Source organism: Sciurus carolinensis, chromosome 4, assembly GCF_902686445.1.
Source record: "Sciurus carolinensis chromosome 4, mSciCar1.2, whole genome shotgun sequence".
NCBI classification, from domain to species: Eukaryota; Metazoa; Chordata; class Mammalia; order Rodentia; family Sciuridae; genus Sciurus; species Sciurus carolinensis.
Window position 1 is genome coordinate 163,498,180 of NC_062216.1, and position 21,140 is coordinate 163,519,319.

Here is a 21,140-nt window from a genome sequence, read left to right on the forward strand (position 1 = left end):
TTGCCTCTTTATACTTTTCTGTAGTTAACTGATTCCCTGCAATTTTCTCAAATGAGTTAACGCATGTGAGAGTGCTTTGTAAACTGTAAAGTGCTATGCAAACCTGAGCAATGTGACTATGATTACATTATGTGCCTTTTCAGATTCTGATACGGGCTTTTTTTTTGTTTTTATTGCTGATGTTATCTCAAGAGGAAGACTCTAGCAGCTTAAAATCAGCCTTCTTTTCATCCAGGGACTGAGGAGTATCTCTGGAGAGACTGAGCAGCCAGGAGAGCTTCCTTCACAGGGTCTGAAGGCTACTACTGTACTTGGCTCTCCAGCCACAGAGGGAACGCAGGGCTCCTGACAAGCAAGTCACAGAAACAAAAGACAGATTCTCCTGAGATAAAATGCATGTGCTAAATTGCTTCTCTGGGCAGCCAACTGAGGCTCAGGGAGATTTAGACTCAAGGGAAATTGGCCCTTTAAGCAGTTTGCATTTATTTCCTCCCGTCCCTAAGGACAGTGGCCTAGATTGACCTTTGAGCTGCTGGAAATGATGGGTAGACATGCCAGAGGGTTTAGAGGGGTGGAAGGGTGTTTCTGGCCTAATAAACTTCTGTTCACAGCTGGGCAAAGCTACAGACTCAAGATTATGGGCATAAAACTGGAAACTGAGACCTGATCTCTCTGATGCTCATTTTCTCTGACACCTTAAGCAAGTCCTGTCTCAACAGGAAGACAAAAAGTTTGGACTTCAAAAATAACTCTGAAAGACCAGGTAATATGCAGCCAGCCTGGCAGGGACTCTCATTTTACCCTCGCACCAGCTCCACAGGTTAGGGCCCCTGTCAGTCCTGACGGGAAGACACCCACCCTCTGGAAGCTGGGTCCAGGTTTCCTGAGGAGCGAGCAGAGCAGCTGAGATTCACACCTGGGTGTACCTGTTCTGAGGTCCTGCCATCTCCAGATCACTGCAGAGGTGCCTGAAGCAGCAGTCCGGCCTCGCTCCAGCTGAAGGGCTGTACCGGGCTCAGTGCACGCCTTCCTCAAGGTAGCCGAGACGTGGCTCTCACCATGTCTACCTTCTCGCTACCTGTGGCTGAGGGCCACGAAACGTGGGTTGGCCTGGGTTGGCATGGGCACCACTTCTGAGCCTCATTGAGACACAGTGCTCACTTGGTTTTCTGGGCTGACAGCCAGAGCAAGAAAATCCAGCAGAGGCATCTAGAACTTCATGGAAGGCAGAGTCACGAGTGGAAGGAGTCTGGGTCTGAGCCTGGAGCAGGGCCGCCATGGATCAGGAACATCCATTTGGACTTCATGCGAGCGGGACTCCGGCAAGCTGAGTCCCATGACAGCTGCGTGTGGACTTTGACAGGCACACCTGCACTCATGGGTGTTCAGGGGACTGAATGCGGTCTCCGAGGTCACCGTTTGTTTCTTCTTGAGACTTCTGTCCCCCCTGGTGTCTTGGAGCAATCGATAGGAACACTGGAGAGTCAATGAACACTCAAGAGCGTTGCTGATAGTACACATCAGCTACTGTCACCTTTTGGTGGCCTTCCTCTCCTCTGCTTCGTCTGTCCCTCCCCACATCTGTTCGAGACAGGCAGGGCTGGCCTCGCTGTCTTGTGGTAAAGACGAGGAGTCGGGGCACAGGAACCTGCTGAGACCCTGGGCTCTGACCCTCCTTCCAGAAGCCCGCTGCAGGCGCTTCGCTCTGCTTTCTACCAAGCAGTTCCGTTTTAGTGAATCACACCGACGGGGAGGGAAGAGTATGGCCGTCTGCTTTGTGTATTAATCAACAAGTTCCAGGAACTCAATAGGATTTTTTTAAGAAGAAAACACCATGAACCCCTTTCATTCTTTCATGGAACAGGAAGGCTGCATCCAGGGCTCCTCAGTGACGGCTTGGACAGGTTTGTCCGGCCCTCCCTAGACCTGGAGGAGGGACAAAGCACGGTGTCCTCTGTCCCAGGTATCCACGCATCACTCATGATGAATAGGCCCTCGCTTTGCGCTCTGCCCTGCTAGGGATGGGGACCGAGCCCGTTTCCGTACTCCAGCTGGTCCTGTGGTTTCGGAGAGGCAGAGGGGTCAGCAATGATGAGTGTCATCCTAACACAATCACAGCTGGATGGGGAGGGGGCCTGGTGCTTTGTGTCACCATGTCCTGCGCTCCCCACGGTCTTTCCTTACTCAGTCCTCTTAAGTCAGCCAGGCGGGAATCACGGTCACTTGCATTTGCAGATGAGCCACTGGGAGCCCGGGAGGAGGGCCTGCAGTCCCACCGGGCACTCCTGAGATGTCAGCCTCGTCTCTGAGCTGCCTCCGACCTCAGGCACAAATAAAGGGGGAGGTCACTCTGGGAGGGGACCTCAGACAAAAGGAGAAAGGGAGCGTGAGCTGCCGTGAAGAGCACCCGGCCAGCGTGCGGAGGCGGCCCCCAGGGACGGGCAGGAGGGCTGAGCGCGAGCTGGAGCTGGACAGCAGCCAGGCAGCCGCCCAGGCGAGCCCGAGGCCAGCTTCTGCCCAGGGAGGCTCTTGGCCCGTGGCTCCTCTGCCCTTCCTCCCCTGCCCTGGCCACTGAGGCCACGCTGTGGTCCTTCGGGCTCGGGAGACCACACACCTCTGAGGGTCACCAGCATGCAGCCTTGGGTGGCCTGTCGCAGGGCCCCGGGTGCTGTCCAGCCTGGACCCCGCTGCCCACCGCATGATTGAAGAGCTGGCGACAGGCGGCCTGCACGTGAGGCGGTAATGCATTCCGGTTTTCCTCCAGGGTTCCTCTGGGACACAGCTGTCCCCACACAGCCATCTGTTCCTGGCGGTGCCGCGCTGGGTGACGGCATCGAGTGTTTATAGAATCTGCTCGCGTGTGTCTTATTTTTAACTTCTAATTGAGCCTCGGCAATGCTGCTGTCTTTTCCCCTCAGTGGGCTCAGGATGGGGGAACAGGGTGCATAGGTGGCCCTTCCCAGCAGGACTTCAGAGTGGCGGGTCAGGAAGGTCCCCCAAACTTTCCTTCGACTCTCCTGACAATAGCCACCTAGGGCTAGTAGCACACTGGCCACCCTGACCCTTCAGTTCTCCTAAAACAGCCTGGGAGGGCTTACTTACTGACCATTTTACAGGTGAGAAAACTGAGGCTTACCAAATGCTAGAATAGGCCTCAAATTGTAGACCTTGTGCAGGGTCAGATTTCCTGATTCCAAATATAGGGATCCTCCTGGCACATCATCAAGGTTTCAAGAAAATACAGTTATAGTTTATTTGCTCAACAACATTTTTTGAGCAGGAACCAGGTGCCAGGTAGTCTTCTATAGACTCAAAGATACTGATGGATAATCCACAAAATTAGTTAAGTCATGAATATTTTGATAGGTGGTATGTGCTAGAAAGAAAGCTGAAGGAAGGAGCCCTGGGGGATAGGGTGTGCTGGGTAGGGGTGCTTCCTGAGATAATATGGACTCAATGATAAGCGCCTGCAGGATTGACTAAGGAGGAAGGAAAACTAAGTAAAGCAACTAGGAGAAGCCACGAATAACCTGCAGTTATCATTCTGCAACTTCCAAGTATGCAGCTACCTCTCTACCAGGGAAGCACAGTCCTGGTCTCGTGGCTTTAGATCAGGCAGAAGTGGTCTCCATGCTGGTCCCATCATTAGATGTTGTGTGACTCTGAGCAAGTAACCCGCCTCCTCCCAGCTTTGACTCTGTGCAGTGTGACTCATAAAGCCTCCCTCCCATTGTGGTGAAGATTATGGTTGTATTTCCCTTTCTCTTTCTCTGCAGGAAATCTCCAATTCCCAAAGGCTAAAAGAAAGTAGAAAAAGGTCTTGGAAAAGCAGAGCTGTCATAACGCCAGGGAGACTAGAGTGACTAATACCCAGCACAAGGACGCCCAGCAGGCTTCTGTGCTGAGCCATGGCTGGGAGATGAGTATTGGTGACCTGGAGTGCTGCTCGTGGGCGATTCAGCCTGGGCCCAGGGACACAGAGTGCGGTCATCAATTAGTGATGTCTGCTGCGGCCATGGGGTAAGAAGGCTCTTATCTGCAGATGCTGACTTGACTACAATTCTCTACACACTGAATTTTCCAAACTGGTGTCCAGTCAGTCTCTCTGTTTTTTCACTTTTTGGATGACTGATATGCATCCTGATTTAACTTTTAACATAATAACAGATCATCCCTTCACCATTAGTCCTTCAGAATAAATGCCTCCGTGTGTTTTATCCTTTTTGCGGATACCATCAGGAGGATGAACAAGGAAGTGAGCCCAGAAAGGGCTGTTCCTGGAGATGATAAACTCAAAGTGACAGCTGTCAGAAAGGAATCTGCAGAACAAGCAGCAAGTGGTCCCTGGACATTTCCTGCCAGGATAAACAGCATCCTCCCTCCTCTGGCCAACCCCCGGCTCCTCTGGCTACCCAGTGCCACCTTAGTCATCAAAAAGGAGTGTGGTTACTAAAGAAGGGCCCAGACTTTATCAAGACTTCCACCGAATGTGTTAAAACCTATCTATTTTAGTGGGTGTGCACTTAGCAAGGTCAGTTTCCCTTGTCTGGAAACTTCCTTGGGTGCAGTAACCCTTCTTGGTAACGTGGCAAATAGATGCTTGAGGGATCTGCACGTTTCAGAATGACAAGCCCTACAGAAACATTCTCCACCAGGGCCAGCATGGGCCCTCAGGGACAAGGGTGGGGTGTCCTTGTTCATTATTGCTCCAGAGGACGGGACTTAGGTTAATGAGCCCCTTAGACAGGGGAAGACTTCAAGTCAACACAAGGTGGGGTGGTTGAGCATCTGGGGCTCGTGGGCTGCAGGGGGTGTTGCCGTGGGAGGTGGTGAGCTCCCTGTGCGCAGGAGGACTCTGGCAGAGCCAGATGCGAGCTGGGCAGGATGCTATGGATGGATTTTGAATGGAGAAGGGGTGGAGAACATCCGCGACTATCGACTGTGTCCCCTGGAGTCCCGGGGCTTCTTGGATATGCTCGAGGGATGGGACCGCTGAGGAACAGGGAGAGAAACACCAAGGCATGGACTCCGGTCCCCATCCCTCCTTCAACCAACTTAGAGCAGCAGATGCATCCTGAGCGCCTGCCGCGTAACATAAATTAACTCACTGGCTCCAGGGAGCAACCTCCAGACAAGCTATGGGACAGGAGAGGCTGTGTCCCACCAGCAGCTGTCATCTCCACCGCTGGTGGCGCCTATTTCCCTCCAGACCAAACCGTCTGGTCCTAGAGGAAGTAGCCCAGAGGCCCGGCAATGGGCCCCGCTCCTCACATCTCAGCTGTTTGCGATGTCCGTCTTCCTTTATGGATGATTCTGTGTAGATTACCCATGAGACACCAGGACAGAGGCTTCACTGTGCCCATTTATCAGATGGTAAACCCGAGGCTCAGAGTATGTGGGTGACTTCTCTGAGGTCATTGGTGCAGGTTACCAGCACAAGCACGCCCTGAACGTCATCACCTCCCCACTGAAGAAAGACAGCGGCAATGAACTCCTGACGCCCTTCCCGACTGTCACCCGCCGTCATCGGAGCCTGCACTCCTAGAGCATCCTTAAACATGCCACGCTTACGTTCACCTCTGGTCTCCGCTGGTGTGCTGCCCCCTCCTCCCATGAGCCCACCCTCCACAGCCTCCAGAACCTCACTCCACCCGCTCATTCTCCAAATCTGGCCTCCTCCAGGAAGCCTTCTGTGGTGCCCCTCTCTTTCTAGTTATGTGAAATGCCCTTCTCACGCTCTCAGAGCCTGGCCACCATCCTGTCCCTGTCCCACCGCATGGCAACCCCTTGCCTGTCTGCATCTCTCAGCGGGACTTCAATCTGCAATGCTTCCTGCCCTATGGCTGGGGCTGGTTTGAATGAATGTCCGCCCAGCAGATGAATGAATCTAGAGACCTCGACCCTCTGCCCTGGGAACCTGCTTCCATCTGGAACCTGAGGTCCCACGAGGAGCTTCCAGACTGGCCACCATCTGTGCATTTGCATCGGCTCTCGTGACCTCTTCCCAGAGTCGGGAGCATCTGGCTTTGAGCCCCATCCAAGATCGCCCCGTTCCCTCTGGTTGTGTTGGCAGAGAGCGCTGGGAGGACCAGGTGGTGGAGCTCCCCGCAGACCCAGGGCTCCGGGAGCGCTATGTCCAGACCCTCCCCTTGCCCAGCTCCTGCCACTGCTGGTCCATTTAGCCAGTGGAGACATCTGCCTGGACCGGGCACAGGGGCCTGCTGTCTTTGATTTATGAGCGCACCTAATCCCCTGTTCTTAGAACCCACAAATTGGTCCAGCTGCTCCCTCTATTCCCGCTGCTGCTGCCCAAGGTCAGAGCCCCAAGGTCGTATCTGCCCCTGGGCTGGGGCAATGGCCTCTGGGTGTTGTTCGGTCTCTGCACTGATGCTTCTGAAATGCAAATCCACCTGCCTAAAACCTGCTGGCGGCTCCTCCCACCGACAGGGTAAAGCCCACACTGTCGCTGAGCCCGGCCCCCTGGCGGCTCCGCCCACCGACAGGGTAAAGCCCACACTGTCGCTGAGCCCGGCCCCCTGGCGGCTCCGCCCACCGACAGGGTAAAGCCCACACTGTCGCTGAGCCCCGGCCCCACGGGCCTCGGCGCTGAGACACAAACGATAAGTCTTTTTTTGGTTCTTTACTCCTTTATCTGCTTTCCCTTTACCTGGTACTTCTTTTTAAATTTGCTCACTATGTTCATTCAGTAAATGTTTGTTGTATACTTAGCTCTACTCTAGGGGAGGGAACCCCAAAGGAGCAGTCTCCCATTTAGGAGACTGGTATATTGGTTTTATCTGGGGGGACAACAACTAGGAAACAAATACATGAACTAGGATAAAGTGTGTGCTCTGATGGAAAGAAAATACGCAGGTGACAGAAAGTGACTTACAGGGTGACTTCAGGAGGGGTCACAGGAGTTTCTGCTGCTGTACATTGGGACATGTGAACCCAGGGGCAGGTGCTCCGGGCAGTGGGACAGCAGCACACGGGGCCTGGCAGCAGAGAGCTGGCTGTCACTCATGCGCGGGGGTCAAGGGGGCCAGGCTGGGATGACATCCACAGGGAGCGCTCAAGAAGGGCCACACTGCTGTCCGAGGCCCTCCCAGACCTGGACACACCTTCCTCTCGGCTTCTCTGGGGGGTGTTAAATGGCCACTTCCATGCAGGGACTGGGTCCCATTCCCAGGTCAACCCAGTGCCCTGCGCAGTGCCTGGTCTGACTGTCATGGGAGAACACATGCAGTCACGGACTCCAAGAGAGACCCGGCGGCTTCACCCTGTGACCCCTCGGGGGAAGGGGATGGCAGGAGAAGCTAGCGAGTCACTTCCAGAGGGGGTTCCTGCTTCGGAGGGCACCGAGCAGCGCGCCCCGGGAAGCCGCTAACTCGGGTGGTGACCGGATGGCTTCCTTCTGCGAGGCTTTGAGGTCAGCCTCCACCATGGAGGGGAAGAAAGGTAAGAAAAGAGTTTTCATTCAGCATTTGGAGAAAAGTGCCACTCGGACACTCAAATATTGATGACGATGACAGATATCGATTGAGCAGAGAACGGGTAGGAAAGCCCAGGGAACACAGTGTTTGTCAAAGTCTCTCAACGCTCTCTGAACCTGTAAGTGCTGAGCACTTAATGACTTTCTCTCCTCCATCACCCAAGAAGTCTTCTAGAGTGAGGGACCTGGAGGCCAAGTCACAGAGCAAGGGCGGCACTGTGACCAGCACGGTCCTGATAAAAAGCCAGGTGACACAAGCCTCTGTACCTTCTGTCACCCTCTCCCACCACTGGGAATCTAAAAGAATTCTCAGAACATCCAAAATAACTACAGAAACAATGATGATCATAGTAAAAAAATCAAAATTCTCCTTCAACTGTTTCCATTTCCTTCCAATGTGGCTCCTGCCGGCCTGATCCTCTTCTTCCCCAGTAGACCTTAGGCACACTGGCCACCCTTCTGCCCCTCAAACCTATTCTGCCTCAGGGCCTTTGCACCAGCTACTTCTTCCACCTGCAAAGCACTTTCCTTGCTCAGCCCTGCTTAGCTCTTTCTTGTCATTCAGGTTTCAGATTAAACATCACCTCCTCAAAGAACTCCTCCTGGGACCCTCAACCAACAGAGATGCCCAAGTTTTAACTAGACTGTAGCCAGGTAGCACCCACCACTAGCTGCTAATTTTTTCTGACGTTGTTATTAATCTTGTCTCTTCCACTGGGACATGAGTAACACAAGAGCAGGGGTCACTAATCCTTCCCGCTGTGAAAGTGATTAGAGTCAGTAGAAGACCCTCCACAAATGATTGTGGACTGAGTGAACCAATCGCTTCTGGGTCTGATGCCCAGGTTCAAGAAGAGCAGGAAGCAGGTATTTACTGAGCATCTAACATATGGCAGACACTGAGCTAGCTGTTTGACATGCGATTTCTTGGCTTTTTTTTTTTACACTGGGGATTGAACCCAGGGTTGCTTTAACCACTAAGCCACATCCCCAGCTCTTTGTTATATTTTATTTAGAGACAGGGTCCCACTAAGTTGTTTAGGGCCTTACTAACTTGTTGAGGCTGACTTCAAATTCCTGAGCCTCTTGCCTCCGTATCCTGAGCCACTGGGATTACAGGCACGCACCACTGTGCCTGGCTTGACTATTCCTAAAACATCCCTAAAAAAAGCTTTTAATTTTCATCTGACAGTTGAAGAAACTGAGGCACAGAAAGGTCACAGAGGTGTTTCAGGTCACAGGTGGTAACTGGAAGGGACCAGAGCCAAATCCAAGTTAGCTAAGTGTCTGCCGTTTGCTAACTGCTGTTCCATATTCTTAGTTTCCTCATATCTTTAGAGCTGAGGGTCAGTCTCAACTTGGCTCCTGATCTGCTGTGTGCCGATGGGCCATCTGCTTTGCCTCTCTGTTTTGCTATTGCTTCAACTGTAAAACAGGGTCTCTCTGAGCACCAAGTGAGATACAACATACCATAAAATCATAAAGAGCAAAGAGACAGGAAAAAGTGACAGGTGTCAGCTATGCCTGTGACTACTCACCTAACTCTGTCCTCACCGGTGCCGAGCCCTGAAGAAGGCACACCTGTGGAAATCTCCTGTGCCCGTCCCTCCAAGCACCGCCCGTCCCTCCAAGCACTGCCGGGGTCTGAATCCTGGGTGTCCCAGGAAGGGGCCCCGCCCACAAAGACCGGGGAGCTTTCTGGCCATAGGCGACAATTCACCTGCCGTTTCCCAGGTGGTTCTGCTGGTTCTGCGTGGAAACTCGCTGACCCACCCATCTGGCTGACGTCCCCTCCTGGACCCACAGCCACCCGCATGGAAGGAATCCACCCACGAGCCACTGCACCTGGCAGCGGGCCCGCAGGGCGGCCTGGCGGCAGGTTCGGCCTCACCGGAGCCGGCCCCGCCCCGGCCCCGGCCCCCTGCGCGCGGGGTCTTCCGCGGAGGACAGAAGGCCACTCACGTTCCTGCTGTTGACGTCGGCCTCGCTGGGGCAGCCGAAGAGCTCCCGCCGCAGCAGGTTGCCGTCGTACTCCAGGAAGGTCAGGTAGAGGTTGCGGAAGAACTCCACGTGCTTGTTCTTCACCCGCAGCTTCTTGGGGGAGTTCCAGTGGATGACCTGGGGACAGCGAGGGGGCAGTCAGGGGGGCCGGCACCTCCCGCGGCTGCCGCTCACTCTTCCACTCATCCATCCAACCTCTACAGAGGAGCAGCGGAGAGCGGCCGGAGCCCCGGGCCTGGGTTCCAGACCTGACGGTTCCCGGTGGCCATTTACGCTGGCACACATCACCCAATCGCTCTGTGTCTGTTTCCTCATCTGGGAAAGGGAACGCGCCTGGCCCCTGCCTGTGCCACTTATTTCATTACCCTCTCTGGATACCCGAAACCCGTGCTGCCGCCACACAGGGAGACTGAGGTGCTGCAGGAGGGAGCACGGCTCCCCCTTCCTGTTCCAGCACCCCCCTGGCACCCTGTCCTCTCCCTGGCAGCCGCACTCCCCCCCTCTAGCAGCAGCTAAGTCCCACTGGCAGCTTTTGTGACACTTAGGTGTGCCTGGTCCCCCTCCCTTCTCTGCCCAGATGCGCTGCGGCCGACCCAGCAGGTGACCCACCCAGGAGGAGCAAGCCTTAGGGAGTCCACCTCTTCCCTCTGCTCCTTCAGCTCTAGGGGTGGGGACTTCCCTGAAATTGTCTGTTTGTTTTATTTGGGTCTTGAGTGAACACTTTATGTCTAGCTACCATTTTAAAGATGAAATTGGCATGGTCTCTGCCTTCAGTTTGGGCTCTGGGTGATGCTTATCTCAGGGACTTGGACAAATAAATGAGTTCATAGATATTAAGGTGCTCAATGAACACAGGCACTGACCATTTAGCACCCAGTGTGCTGGGCGGGGAGAGGTTCAGGGGACCCTGGGGGCTGCTGGCGGCATGCTCGTGGTCTGCTGGAGAGAGGCGTCCACAGAAGAGGGTTAGAGCAAGAAGCAGTGGCAGCTCTGGAGTGGACATGTGGTTTCAGGGGAGGCAGGGCAGACAGGAGGCCTGGGGGGAGGCCATGTGTTGAAGCTGGAGCACCCAGGACAGGTGCATGGGTGAGAGAGGTGGCCAAGCACTTGGCCAGGCTGATGCCCTGCACCTAGGAGGCCCCGTTCCGATCCCAGATCGTAGCCAGTGCAGATGGTGAAGGGGGAAACTGCTAATTCAGGTCTTAGGATGAGCACTCGGATTGTAAGGGAGAAGACCAGTGTGGAGGGCGGGAGGGGTAAATCCATAGCCGCGCATGAATCAGTTGTGATTTCCAGCTGAGAAACGAGGCCTTGGTGGCACTGTTTCTGATTTCATCGGAAAGACAAGATATGTACACGCACACACAACATTTGGGAAAAGGCAAGTGAAAATTGATAGAATATTTAATGCATATTAAAATTGCACCAAGCTCTTTAATTATTAATATGCAGCGGCATTTGTTCCTAGGATTGATCATCATCATTACTTAAATCACTATGAGCTACGGAGCACTGGTCTGAACTGTTTTGATACAGCCTGTGGGGGCAGCACTGTGAACAGCGCCACCTACAGACGGGGAAACGGAGGCGCAGAACAATTCCACCCTTAGCCCCCGGTCACAGGGAATTAGGCGAGGCACCCCACCAGCCTGACTCCACCAGTTTCACGGCTGCACCTCTGCTGGCCCCCAGCAGGACTCACAGGGCCCTGTGTAGGCAGGACATGTAGAAGAAATTTACTAAGAAAAGTGGTGACTGATGGGTGGACCCACGCTTCAGGACTCTTGCAGCAGACCTGAGGATGGGGTGGAGCAGAGGGCTACATGCACAGGGAGGGTGGGTTCAGGTGAGGGAGGTCGCAGAGAGGAACAGAGGAGCCAGGGAGGCACCCCAAGGGGTTACCCTGTGACGGTGGCCCTGGTCACGGTGGTTGCTCCCTCTCCCCTCTCTCCTTCTGCCTCTCTGTGCTTCTCTCTTGTCCTTCTGCCTTCTGCCATGGGATGAAGCAGCACAGAGGCCCTTGCCAGAGGCAGGCCTCTCACCACCTTGCCGTGGGGGCTGGGCTAGCACACCAGCAATGAGCTGCATGTGCATAAGCCCCCTACACTCTTACGCTGATGATCAGGCAACCTCCAAGGTCATGGTACTGGGGGGGAGGGCCCCTGGGAGGTGGCTGAGCCATGAGGGAAGAGCCCTTATACAGGATTATATAGAAGGGGTCAGGGTCTGATGCTACCTGCCCCCCAGCCACAAGGACACACCGGGAAGGGGCCATCTGTGAACCAGGAAGTGGGCCCTTGGGCGATCCCAGGTCTGCCACACCTTGACCTTGGGCTTCCAAGCCTCCAGAACTGTGAAACACAAACATCTACTGGTCGCAGGTCACTCAGTTTATGGTATTTTGTCACAGTGGCCCGAGGCACTGAGGAAAGGAACAGGGCGTGTCCAGGTCATTCACTTCCCGGTTCCCACCTCCAGCCACATCCTACCTGGGAGGGTCTGCAGCCAGGTCACCTCCCTCTGCCCTCTCTGAACACAGCCTGCATGTCAGGGTGGCTCCATAAACGTGGTTCTCCTTCCCCTCAAAGATTAGCATCTGCCCTCCTCCCTCCCTCCTGCCAGCAGGATGACCCTGCAGCCACAGGGAGGAAGCTCCGGGAGCTCAGGAGGCTGCAGGGAGGGACGGCAGACCTGAAGGAGGCTAGCTGGGGAGGCCGGGATCTCAGGGAAGGCTGAAGGGGAAACATTCGATTTTCTTCCTTTCGAAGGGGACCAGAGAGGAGTCCCCTGAGAAGATGCCCACTCAGGTATGAGAAGACCCTGGGCACAGGTTGAAGTCACTGCACGGGGGCTGGTGTGGCCCATGCCCAGCGGGGTCACGTCTCCATTTCGAGTGACTGTGGTGCTCTCCACCTGCCAAGCCAGGAGGAGAGCTGATAGGTGCCACCTGGCACCTCCCTGGTGCTTTGGAGACAATGCTCACTGAAGACTCCACACAGGACACCTGCGCCTACTGTCCATGTCCTGGAGGTTCTGTGTGACCTGCCCGCATGGCACAGCTGGTGAGGGGCGGGCTGATTCTCCAAGCCCACGTGAAACCCTGAACCCAGGGTTCTTGACTACCGACGTGTCTAGTTCTGAGCATGTCACAGAAGGGGAGAGTGAGGTCAGAGAGGAGAGAGGACTACCCAAGGTCCTGGGGTGGGTTTATGCCGGGCCAGCATTGGGACAAAGACCCAGGCTCCCACCCACCTCAGCCCTCCCCTGCCCACTGTGCCAGCCTCGGCTTGGTATGTGTCTGGTGACCTGGTGCATACTGGCTGTAGGTGAGCGTGCGGCTGGATTATAAGCACCGGCAAAAGCAAACCAGATGGGAAGGACTTGGAGCTCACGGCAAGAAGAGGGGCTGCAGAAGACACTCGGCAACCTGCTGCCCTCGGTGGGAAGTCCGCTCAAAGCTAGTGAGGCAGCTTTTGGCCTTTGGCCTTCAGTTTTTCATGACCAGGACACAGAATACTACCTTGAGCTGGGCTCCAGAGAAATAAGTAATAGCTCTCAGTTTTCTAATGCCCATTGCCTGCTGGACGGTTTCCTAGATGTGTGTGCATCAATACATGCCTATAGACACACGTACATGTACGTACATCACAAACTGTCACATTCAATTCTCAATCCACCTGGTGGACTTTTTTCTGTAACTATTCCATTTTACAGATGATGAGTCTGAGGGTCAGACTAGCAGAGTGTCACTAAGCGAGTGGCTGGTCAGGCCTCAAGCATAATGAGGTCTGACTGGCTCTCAGGTCCTTTTCTCTCTACTACACCATTCCTTCATTCAATAAATACCCAAATGAGCACCAAGGAGGCGACAGGCACTGACCGGGGGGTGTCAGTGCAGCAATGAACACAAGATGTTCTCTTTCTGGAACTCACAACTTGGAGAAAGAGAGGGACCAGCCATACTGAGCATGGTAAGTGTCTCTAAAGAGAGTTGTTAGTGGTTTTTTTTTCCCTTCGGTGGGGCCGCTTTAAGTGCAAAGAAACCAAGGCCCAGAGTTGTTCCCAGAGTCACACGGCAGAGGTGCAGGCTGAGGCCACTTCTGGCTCCTTCCCCTAAACCACACTCCCCCCGACTTGGAATGCTGACTCAGGACTCTGCTGCTGATGGTTTAAATCAGTGCCTTCTGACTAGTGAGAAATGTCACTTCCCGATTCCTTAAGGGACCAATCACCCATCACAGCTGGCTTGGGGGCAGCAAGCTGGCAGTGTAGAAGGCAGATACTGACAAGCTGTCACACCTGAGATTGACGACACCAGAAAACGCGCCCGAAATAGACTCTGGAGGGAGGCTGCTGAGGGTAGCCAGGTCTGCTCGCGGGAGATGAGGGCCTATTGTAGCTCACTCCGCGGTCCGAGGCCCATCACACCACAGTAATAATTAGCCGCTCACATCACACATTAGATGCCTACTGTGTGCTGAAGTCTGCTCTGAGCACATGACTTGTTCCAGCTCAGTTTGCACACTCTGTGAGGCAAGTGACAGGCTCAGGGTGCCACTTTCCAGGTGAGTAAAGTTTAGCAAACTGCTCCAAGCTACAGTCAGAAAGCAGACAGGCACAATTGGAACCCAGGCAGAGAGAGACATTAGGAACCCCTGTCTCTTATTTTTCTGTATCTGTAACCACGAAATAACTGTTTCCAGATATTTATAGAAGATGACAGAATCAGAAATGAAACCTCTCTCCGTCCCTTGGACAATAAGGTTGCGAGGCAATGTGGGACTTCCCAGAAGACTGGGCTGAGCCTGCAGCCCAGCAGGAAGCAGGGAGGGAGGCACAGGGGTGGCCAGGTGGGCTGCAGGAGCTGTCCAGCCTCAGGGGCCCCAGGGGTGCCATCGTTGGATGGGAAATGTCTGTAAAGGCCAAGTCTATGTGCAGACTCGGAGTCAGCCTTTTGCGAGCTGGAGAAAACTGACAGAAATTGATTACTGTCCGGGAAACCCAAACGTCATCTGGGAAGACAGCAGACATCCATGTGATTAAAGTGGAGACCAGAAACTCTATCATCCATCAAGGGCGCAGAAGAAAGCAGTTCAAAGGTAGACACAAGGCCTTGGCACAAGGACGAGGCCATGGAAGGAGTCCAGCCCAAAGCCGGCTTCGGGAGTACTCAGGCCCAGGGGGCTCCTAATAGGAATTCACGGGGTGAAAGCTGAGAAATCAGAGCCAGTGTGCAAACACCAGGTGAATCAGAACACAGATTTCATCTCCTCCGGGTTAGGATGGGGGATTGGAAAATGGGCGTCTGTCTTAAGTCCCCCGGGACTCTCGCAGTCCACGGAGAGCAACTTCTCCTCCGCCTGGTGGTTCCGCCTGCTGCGGACCAGCTCCCACTTACAATCCCAGCATGATCTCTGGTACAAGGCATTCCTGGTGGCTCTTGACCTTGTCTTTCAGGACTCTGCCTTTGCAAATGCTCACCCCTCCCTGGGATACCCTCCCTTCTTCTCTGCTGTGACTCTGTTTGACCTTCAAGGCTGCGCTCAAATGCAGAGTTTCTGGAAAGACTTCCTTGAACACTGTGGCAGAAGGTCACCTCCTAGCAGGTCTCTCTCCCCACTCCACTCTGCATTCCTAACAAAACACCAATTTTGTTTGTAGTTGCAATGTCCCCAGTCCCTGTGAGTGGATCATGGTCCATTTAAGGTAGAAGTTAATCATGAAGATCCTAGTCTTTGATTTCCCAGACTCCTTTGCAGCTATAGTTTCCCAAAAAGTTACATGGAGAAGCATTTGATTCCTAATACCAAGGGTCAGAGGTAGCCAGTGACATCCTCCTCCCACATCACCCATCTTTGTGTCATGAGGAGACATGTAATGACTGGAGCCATGGTAGCCATCCTGTGTCCATGAGGGAGAGGTCAACACCTTGCTGATTTATGAACCAAAGTCTATAGTTGCCTATTCCAGAATTTTTAGTTGAGAAGTTCAAACCCCCTATTTTATTTTAAGCCACCAAAAGTTGTGTTTTCTGATTCTTATTGTAAGCATTCCTAACAGAACATCCGGTGGGGGGGGATGCTGGGTCCTTCCTTAGTATTCCCTAGACTCTTGCAGTTAACTCTATTAGAGAGCGCATCGCATGGTCTTGTAATTATTTATTTACATGCCTGCACCTGGAAGCATTGGAAAGTGAATTTCTAGGCTGGCAGAGAGCATGACTTATTATTCTTTTTGAGTGCCACAGTGCCTGGCAGATAGTTAGTATTCAATAGCTGCCTTTTGGTTCAAGAATAGAAATCATGACGACGACGTTCTCAATAATCCCCACATTCTGTCTGTCGACAGCAGATCAGTTATAAAAGACCGACTGAAGTGGCTTCAGAATAGAGAAACAGAGTCGCCTTTTCTTTGTGGAAGGGCCGCTGAGCTTGCCATTGTTTCTAGGAGGAGTTTCAGCTCCCTGGTACCCACTCGTTTGGCACTTGAAAGAGAAGACAGTGCTCTCCCGAGGTCTCTGTCAGGACTTGCCGCTGTCGGGATTCGGATTCCTGGTGGAAAAGAGTGAGCACACTGCCTCCCAGCCAGACCTGCCGTGGCGCCCGTCGGCCGTGTGACCTGTGACCTACACCAGGTGGCCGAGCACCTGGAAGGTGGCCCTCGCCTGGGGAGGGGTGCGGCAGCAGCCACCCTGCGGAGTGGTCACGATCAGGACGGATGCAGCCACGGACATGGTGAGGCTAATGTTAGTTGTCAGCTCGACTGGATTAAGGACGGCTAGAGAGAGTCTGGGAGAAATGGGCGTTTGAGCCAGTGGACCGAGTGGGGACAATGTGTTCTGGATGCAGGCGGGCGCTGGTCCATCAGCCCGGGCCCAGACAGAAAACAAAGGCTGCTTCCTCTCTCCCCTGAGCTGAGATTCCCTTCTCTTCTTCTGCCTTGGACATGAGAAACCCAGACTCCTAACTTGGGGACCCCAGGACTCACACCAGTGGCCTCTAGTATTCTAGACCATCAGCCTGGGGCTGGGACACCACCAGCTGACATCACCAGCGTCCCTGGTTTGAAGCCTTCCTCCGTGTCCTGAGCCATGCGCCAGCATCCCGGCTCCAGCTTGCAGACAGTCTGTTGTGGTAGGACTTCTCAGCCTGCATAATTGTGTGAGCCAATTCCCCTAATAAATCCCTCTCATCTATCTATATATATCCGATTTGCTCTGTCTCTCTGGAGGACCCTGACAAATAGAGACATGAAGACATATCGCATGTGTTCAATTACAAAAGAAATCTGGTTTAGACCTCATGAAACTGTCGCCTTATCAACTAGGAAGCTGGATGAGAACTGAATCTCTGTGGGGAGAAGGAGGATAAGAGACAAGATTTTAAATAAGGAACTGCAGACCATCCCAGAGCCGGAGGGACCAGGCCAGGGAGAGTACCGACAACAGCCCAGAGACGCCTGGCCACCGGCAGGCTCCCCCTGGTCAGATCTCAAGGAGACCTTCAGGGAGGCTATTCAGGAAGAAAACCCTTCCAGGTGGGATTGACAGAGGTTGGAGAGTGTCACCAGGCAGGGAGCCAAGCCTTGATCAGAAGCACCGGCTTCCAGCTCTACTCCTGGATCTCCCCAGGGCTGTCATCCAACACATCAACGTAGTGGACCCTCTGTTTCCCAATCTGCTAAGAGGATCCATGGACAAAGGAGGTGACGATGTTGATGATGCATTTCATGTGCCCACTTGACTGGATCATGGGGTGTCCAGATAGCTGACTCAGTGTTTCCAGATGAGATGGCATCCGAATCAGTGGACTCTGGACAGCAGGTGGCCTTCGCCACCTGCCTTTATGTTTGTTATGTCTGTCATCCAATCCACTGAGGGCCTGGATAAAACTAAAGGCAAGGAAGAGAGTTTGCCCCCTTTTTTTCTGCCTATTTGAGGTTGGACACAGTCTACCTGGTCTCTAGCTTGTAGACTCTCAGCCTCCACAATCTCAGAATCCAGTTTTTCATAAGAAATCTCTTCAGGGAATGAAAGTATAGTTATTTCTCCTGTTGGTTCTTTTTCTTTGGAGGAGCTATCATGGCAGTGTTCCATTTCAAGACCCTCAAGAGAAGCCTAAAACCACAGACAGCGCTGGTCCCTGCATGTGCTGTAATTTCCCGTCTGCCCGTCAGCATCACCACATGGAATGAAGTTAATCTGTCTTTCCATATTTTATGCCTTGGTGTCTCCTTTGTGTCACCACCACTGGGGGCCATAAAATAACCCCTGAACACAAGCACTGCAGTACCATGATGGTGGATCTGATGACCAAGATGGCTACTAATTGAGTATGGGCAGGTAGTGTATAAGACGTGGATACTCTGGACAAAGGAATGATTTACTTCCTGGGTAGGATGAAGTGGGACAGTTGGAGATTTCTGTGTGCGATTTAGAAGTGACGATTACTTACTTTTGGGATTTTCCATTTAATATGTTTGGATCATTGGTAGTGGAAGCCATGGAGAGAGAAACAGTGGGTAAGGGGGGACCACCGTGCTGGTGCCCACCAAGAGCCCTGAACAGATCTGTGCTCAACACATGTAATCAACTGTCTGGAACGTACTCCACTGCGAGGTTCTTCTGGAGGAAGGCTCTGCACGAGCTCATACTGAACTCAGATGCAAAGTGAGGCCAGGCCAAGGTGGGTCCACTGCCAATGGATCTACTCCGGCCTTTTTATTCTCCCCATTAACTACTGCAGCTTCTATTCCAAACTACTTCCTCTTTGCCCAATCCTGACCATTACCAGGTGTTCTAGAAAAGCGATGTCCTTGATACCGAGACTTTTATTAGTGACTTTTTTTCCAGCACAAACGCTCTGCCGTGGTACCATGATTCTTCACCTCCTGTTACACAGGTTCCTGTTTGTTGCATCTTGGTTTTTCTGTGTGTCCCAGTAAAAAAAAAAAAGGAAAAGAAAATTCTTCCCAGACAAAAATGCATCCTTACCCAGGAAAGGAGAAGAAAGCAGATCAAACTCACTGCTCATTTCGTTGCCTCATCTGGAAAATGGAGAAGCTTAGGCCGGCGTGTGAGGACCAGGCCCTGTCCGGAAACCCTCCGTTTCTTGCTCTGTCTTCTGAAACATTTCTCACTTTTCTCTGCCGGGGGAGGGAGAGGTTGGGAAGAGGAAAACCATGGCAACAGGAAAATGAATGCCAATGGAAAGACTCGGGCTGGGAGGGTCCCTAGCCCTGAGCTGCTCCAGCCAGTCTCCAGCTGCAGTGGTTTTTGGGTTTCTTTTCTTTCCTCTTTGCTATTTTTCCTGTTGCTGTTAAATGGGGGTGAAAATCCCTTTGAACTGGATTAGGCTACTGTGAAGAATTCCCCATGGAGCCCCAATCACGGGAAAGGGAGAAGGGACCCAAGCCACGTGAGTGTCCTCGATGGCTGGTCCTTAGCGCAGCTTCTCTGCAGACGACCAATATGAGATCTGTGAATGACGACCAGCCTGTGTCCTCTTCCTGTCTCTGTGGAATTCATTACTAAAACTAAATTCATCTGCAGAATCCCCAGGGTGTCCTCCAGGGGGCGTGTGCTGCCTAGGGGCTGGGAGGGTGAGGGGGCAGATGCCACCCTGCAGTCAGGCTTGGGGTCTCCAGTTGAGGATTTCAGCAAGGCCCCCGAGAAGCAGCTGGGTTCCTAGTGCTGCCAGTTGGCTGGATGTCAGTGGCGCCTGGGGGTGGGCGCCATCTGAGTCACCGCTTGGGAGCCCAGCGAGGGGCAGCTGCTCCAAGCAGGCACCTTCTGCAGGGGCACCTGGTGCTTCTGTCTGCTCTGCATCCTCCCCTTGCAGAGGTGGGCGCTTCCTTCTCCCAGTGAGCAAACGGCCCTGCCCAACCTGCCGGAAGCACATGCGACTCAGGCTGACCGAGCAGTCACTCCTGACCTTTCCTACAAACACAGGGCCGAGTTCTGGCACCGGCACTGACTCAAGATGGTCAGCGGAGTCCTTCCGTGGAGCATGGAGAGAGAGCGGTGGGGACTCCGTACACCACAGAGTTCTAGAACGTAATGCAATTACGGAGCCTCGTGGGATGAGGAAATGAGGCAGGAAGGCAAGTAAGTTTGAAATATTCAAAAAGTGAACGGGGGCAGGGACTGGAGGACATTACACTAAGTGACAAGCCAGTCTCAGAAAGTCAGGGGTCAAATGCTTCTCTCAGATGAGGAAGAGAGAGAGAGGAAAGAGAGAGAGAGAGAGAGAGAGAGAGAGAGAGAGAGAGATGGAGGGGAAACTCAGGAAAATGGACAGCAGACCTTTCAAGTGGAGGAAGGGGATGGAGGAGGAGGAGGAGGACGAGAGGGCATGGGAGGGTGCAGGCAACCAACTACCAGATCATGTACGTCCACGTAGGAATGCCGCACACTGAGTCCTGCATCTCTGTTAGAATGTACTTATTAAAATAAAAACAGCATTAATAAAAGGAAGAAGAGAAGAGCAAGTAGATCTGGGGAGGTGGGAGGGATGACGGGGGAGAGGGAAGGTCCTAGGGAGTGAGGTTGATCAAGTTCCAGCTCATGCTCCTGCAAACACCGTGTGATAAATCCACGGTTATGTGTAATTACAGTCCGGGGGGTGGAGAGAGAGAGAGAGAGAGAGAGAGAGAGAGAGAGAGACAGAGAGAGAGAGACAGAGAGAGAGAGACAGAGAGAGAGAGACAGTGAGAGAGAGAAGGACAGAGACAGAGAGAGAGAGAGAGACAGAGAGAGAGAAGGACGGGGGTGGGGGGGAGAGGGCGAGGGATTCCTCTTCCACCTGTTCAACCTGGCAGCGTAGATGCCAGCCATTCTCCCCCTGCCCTGCTCTGCCTTCTTCGCGGCTCGTCTTGCGTCCTGCGATGGCGGGCCAGAGCCGTTCTCCTGCGTGACACCTGCATCCCACACTAGGATATAAGCTCCTGGAAAGGTCTGCACTGCCTCGTTTACTGCTGAACAACACATGCCTGCTCATCACAGGTGTGAGGGAACACCTGTTGAGTGGCAGGCCCCCTAGATGTCACTCTGTCCCCACAGGGCAAGCAAAGGCAGAGAGTCAGAGAGATGGGCCGTGGCACTTGGGCACATGCTCCTAACTGAGCCAGTGGAGAGGGACGATATGGTGCTCTTACGTGCTGGGGTGTAATGGGGTCTAAATATGCCCAGGGAATGTTCTGCCTGCCAAACTGTTATTGGTTTGTTAGAAGACTTAATGAAATTATTTAATAACAGCAATAAAATAGAAAATAAACCTCACAAAATGAATATAAAGAGTCTTGCATTATCATCAAAGTATAAAATAAACCTAAGTCCATATGGGCATAAATAAATGATTATGATTCAAAAATAATTATAAGTGGAGAAAAAGAGACAAATGCTCCTCACAGAGAAATTTTGGTAATCAGAGGGCTCCTCAGGGGACATGATGAGGGGGGCCTTGAACCTCCACGATATTCCTTCCCCAAACCCACAGCCTCCACCTCTTCATGAGAAACACCACAAATCAAGTTTAAGAGGTACTTCATAAACTACCTACCGGTACTCCACAAAACTATCAAGGTCAGTGATGGAAAACCAGAACAGACTGAAAAACTGCCGCAGGACATAGGAGACTCAGGACATATG

General features: G+C 53.1%; 1 protein-coding gene across 6 annotated transcripts in view; it reads right to left on the reverse strand.

Moving 5' to 3' along the window:
• The window catches only part of Large1 (LARGE xylosyl- and glucuronyltransferase 1), a 494,157-nt gene that overhangs the window by 38,798 nt on the left and 434,219 nt on the right, over positions 1-21,140 (reverse strand). For all 6 annotated transcript variants that reach the window (XM_047549176.1, XM_047549171.1, XM_047549173.1 and 3 more), the window contains exon 10: positions 9,455-9,610. In XM_047549176.1, coding sequence (XP_047405132.1) covers positions 9,455-9,610 — 156 coding nt within the window. The remainder of the gene's footprint in view (positions 1-9,454; positions 9,611-21,140) is intronic.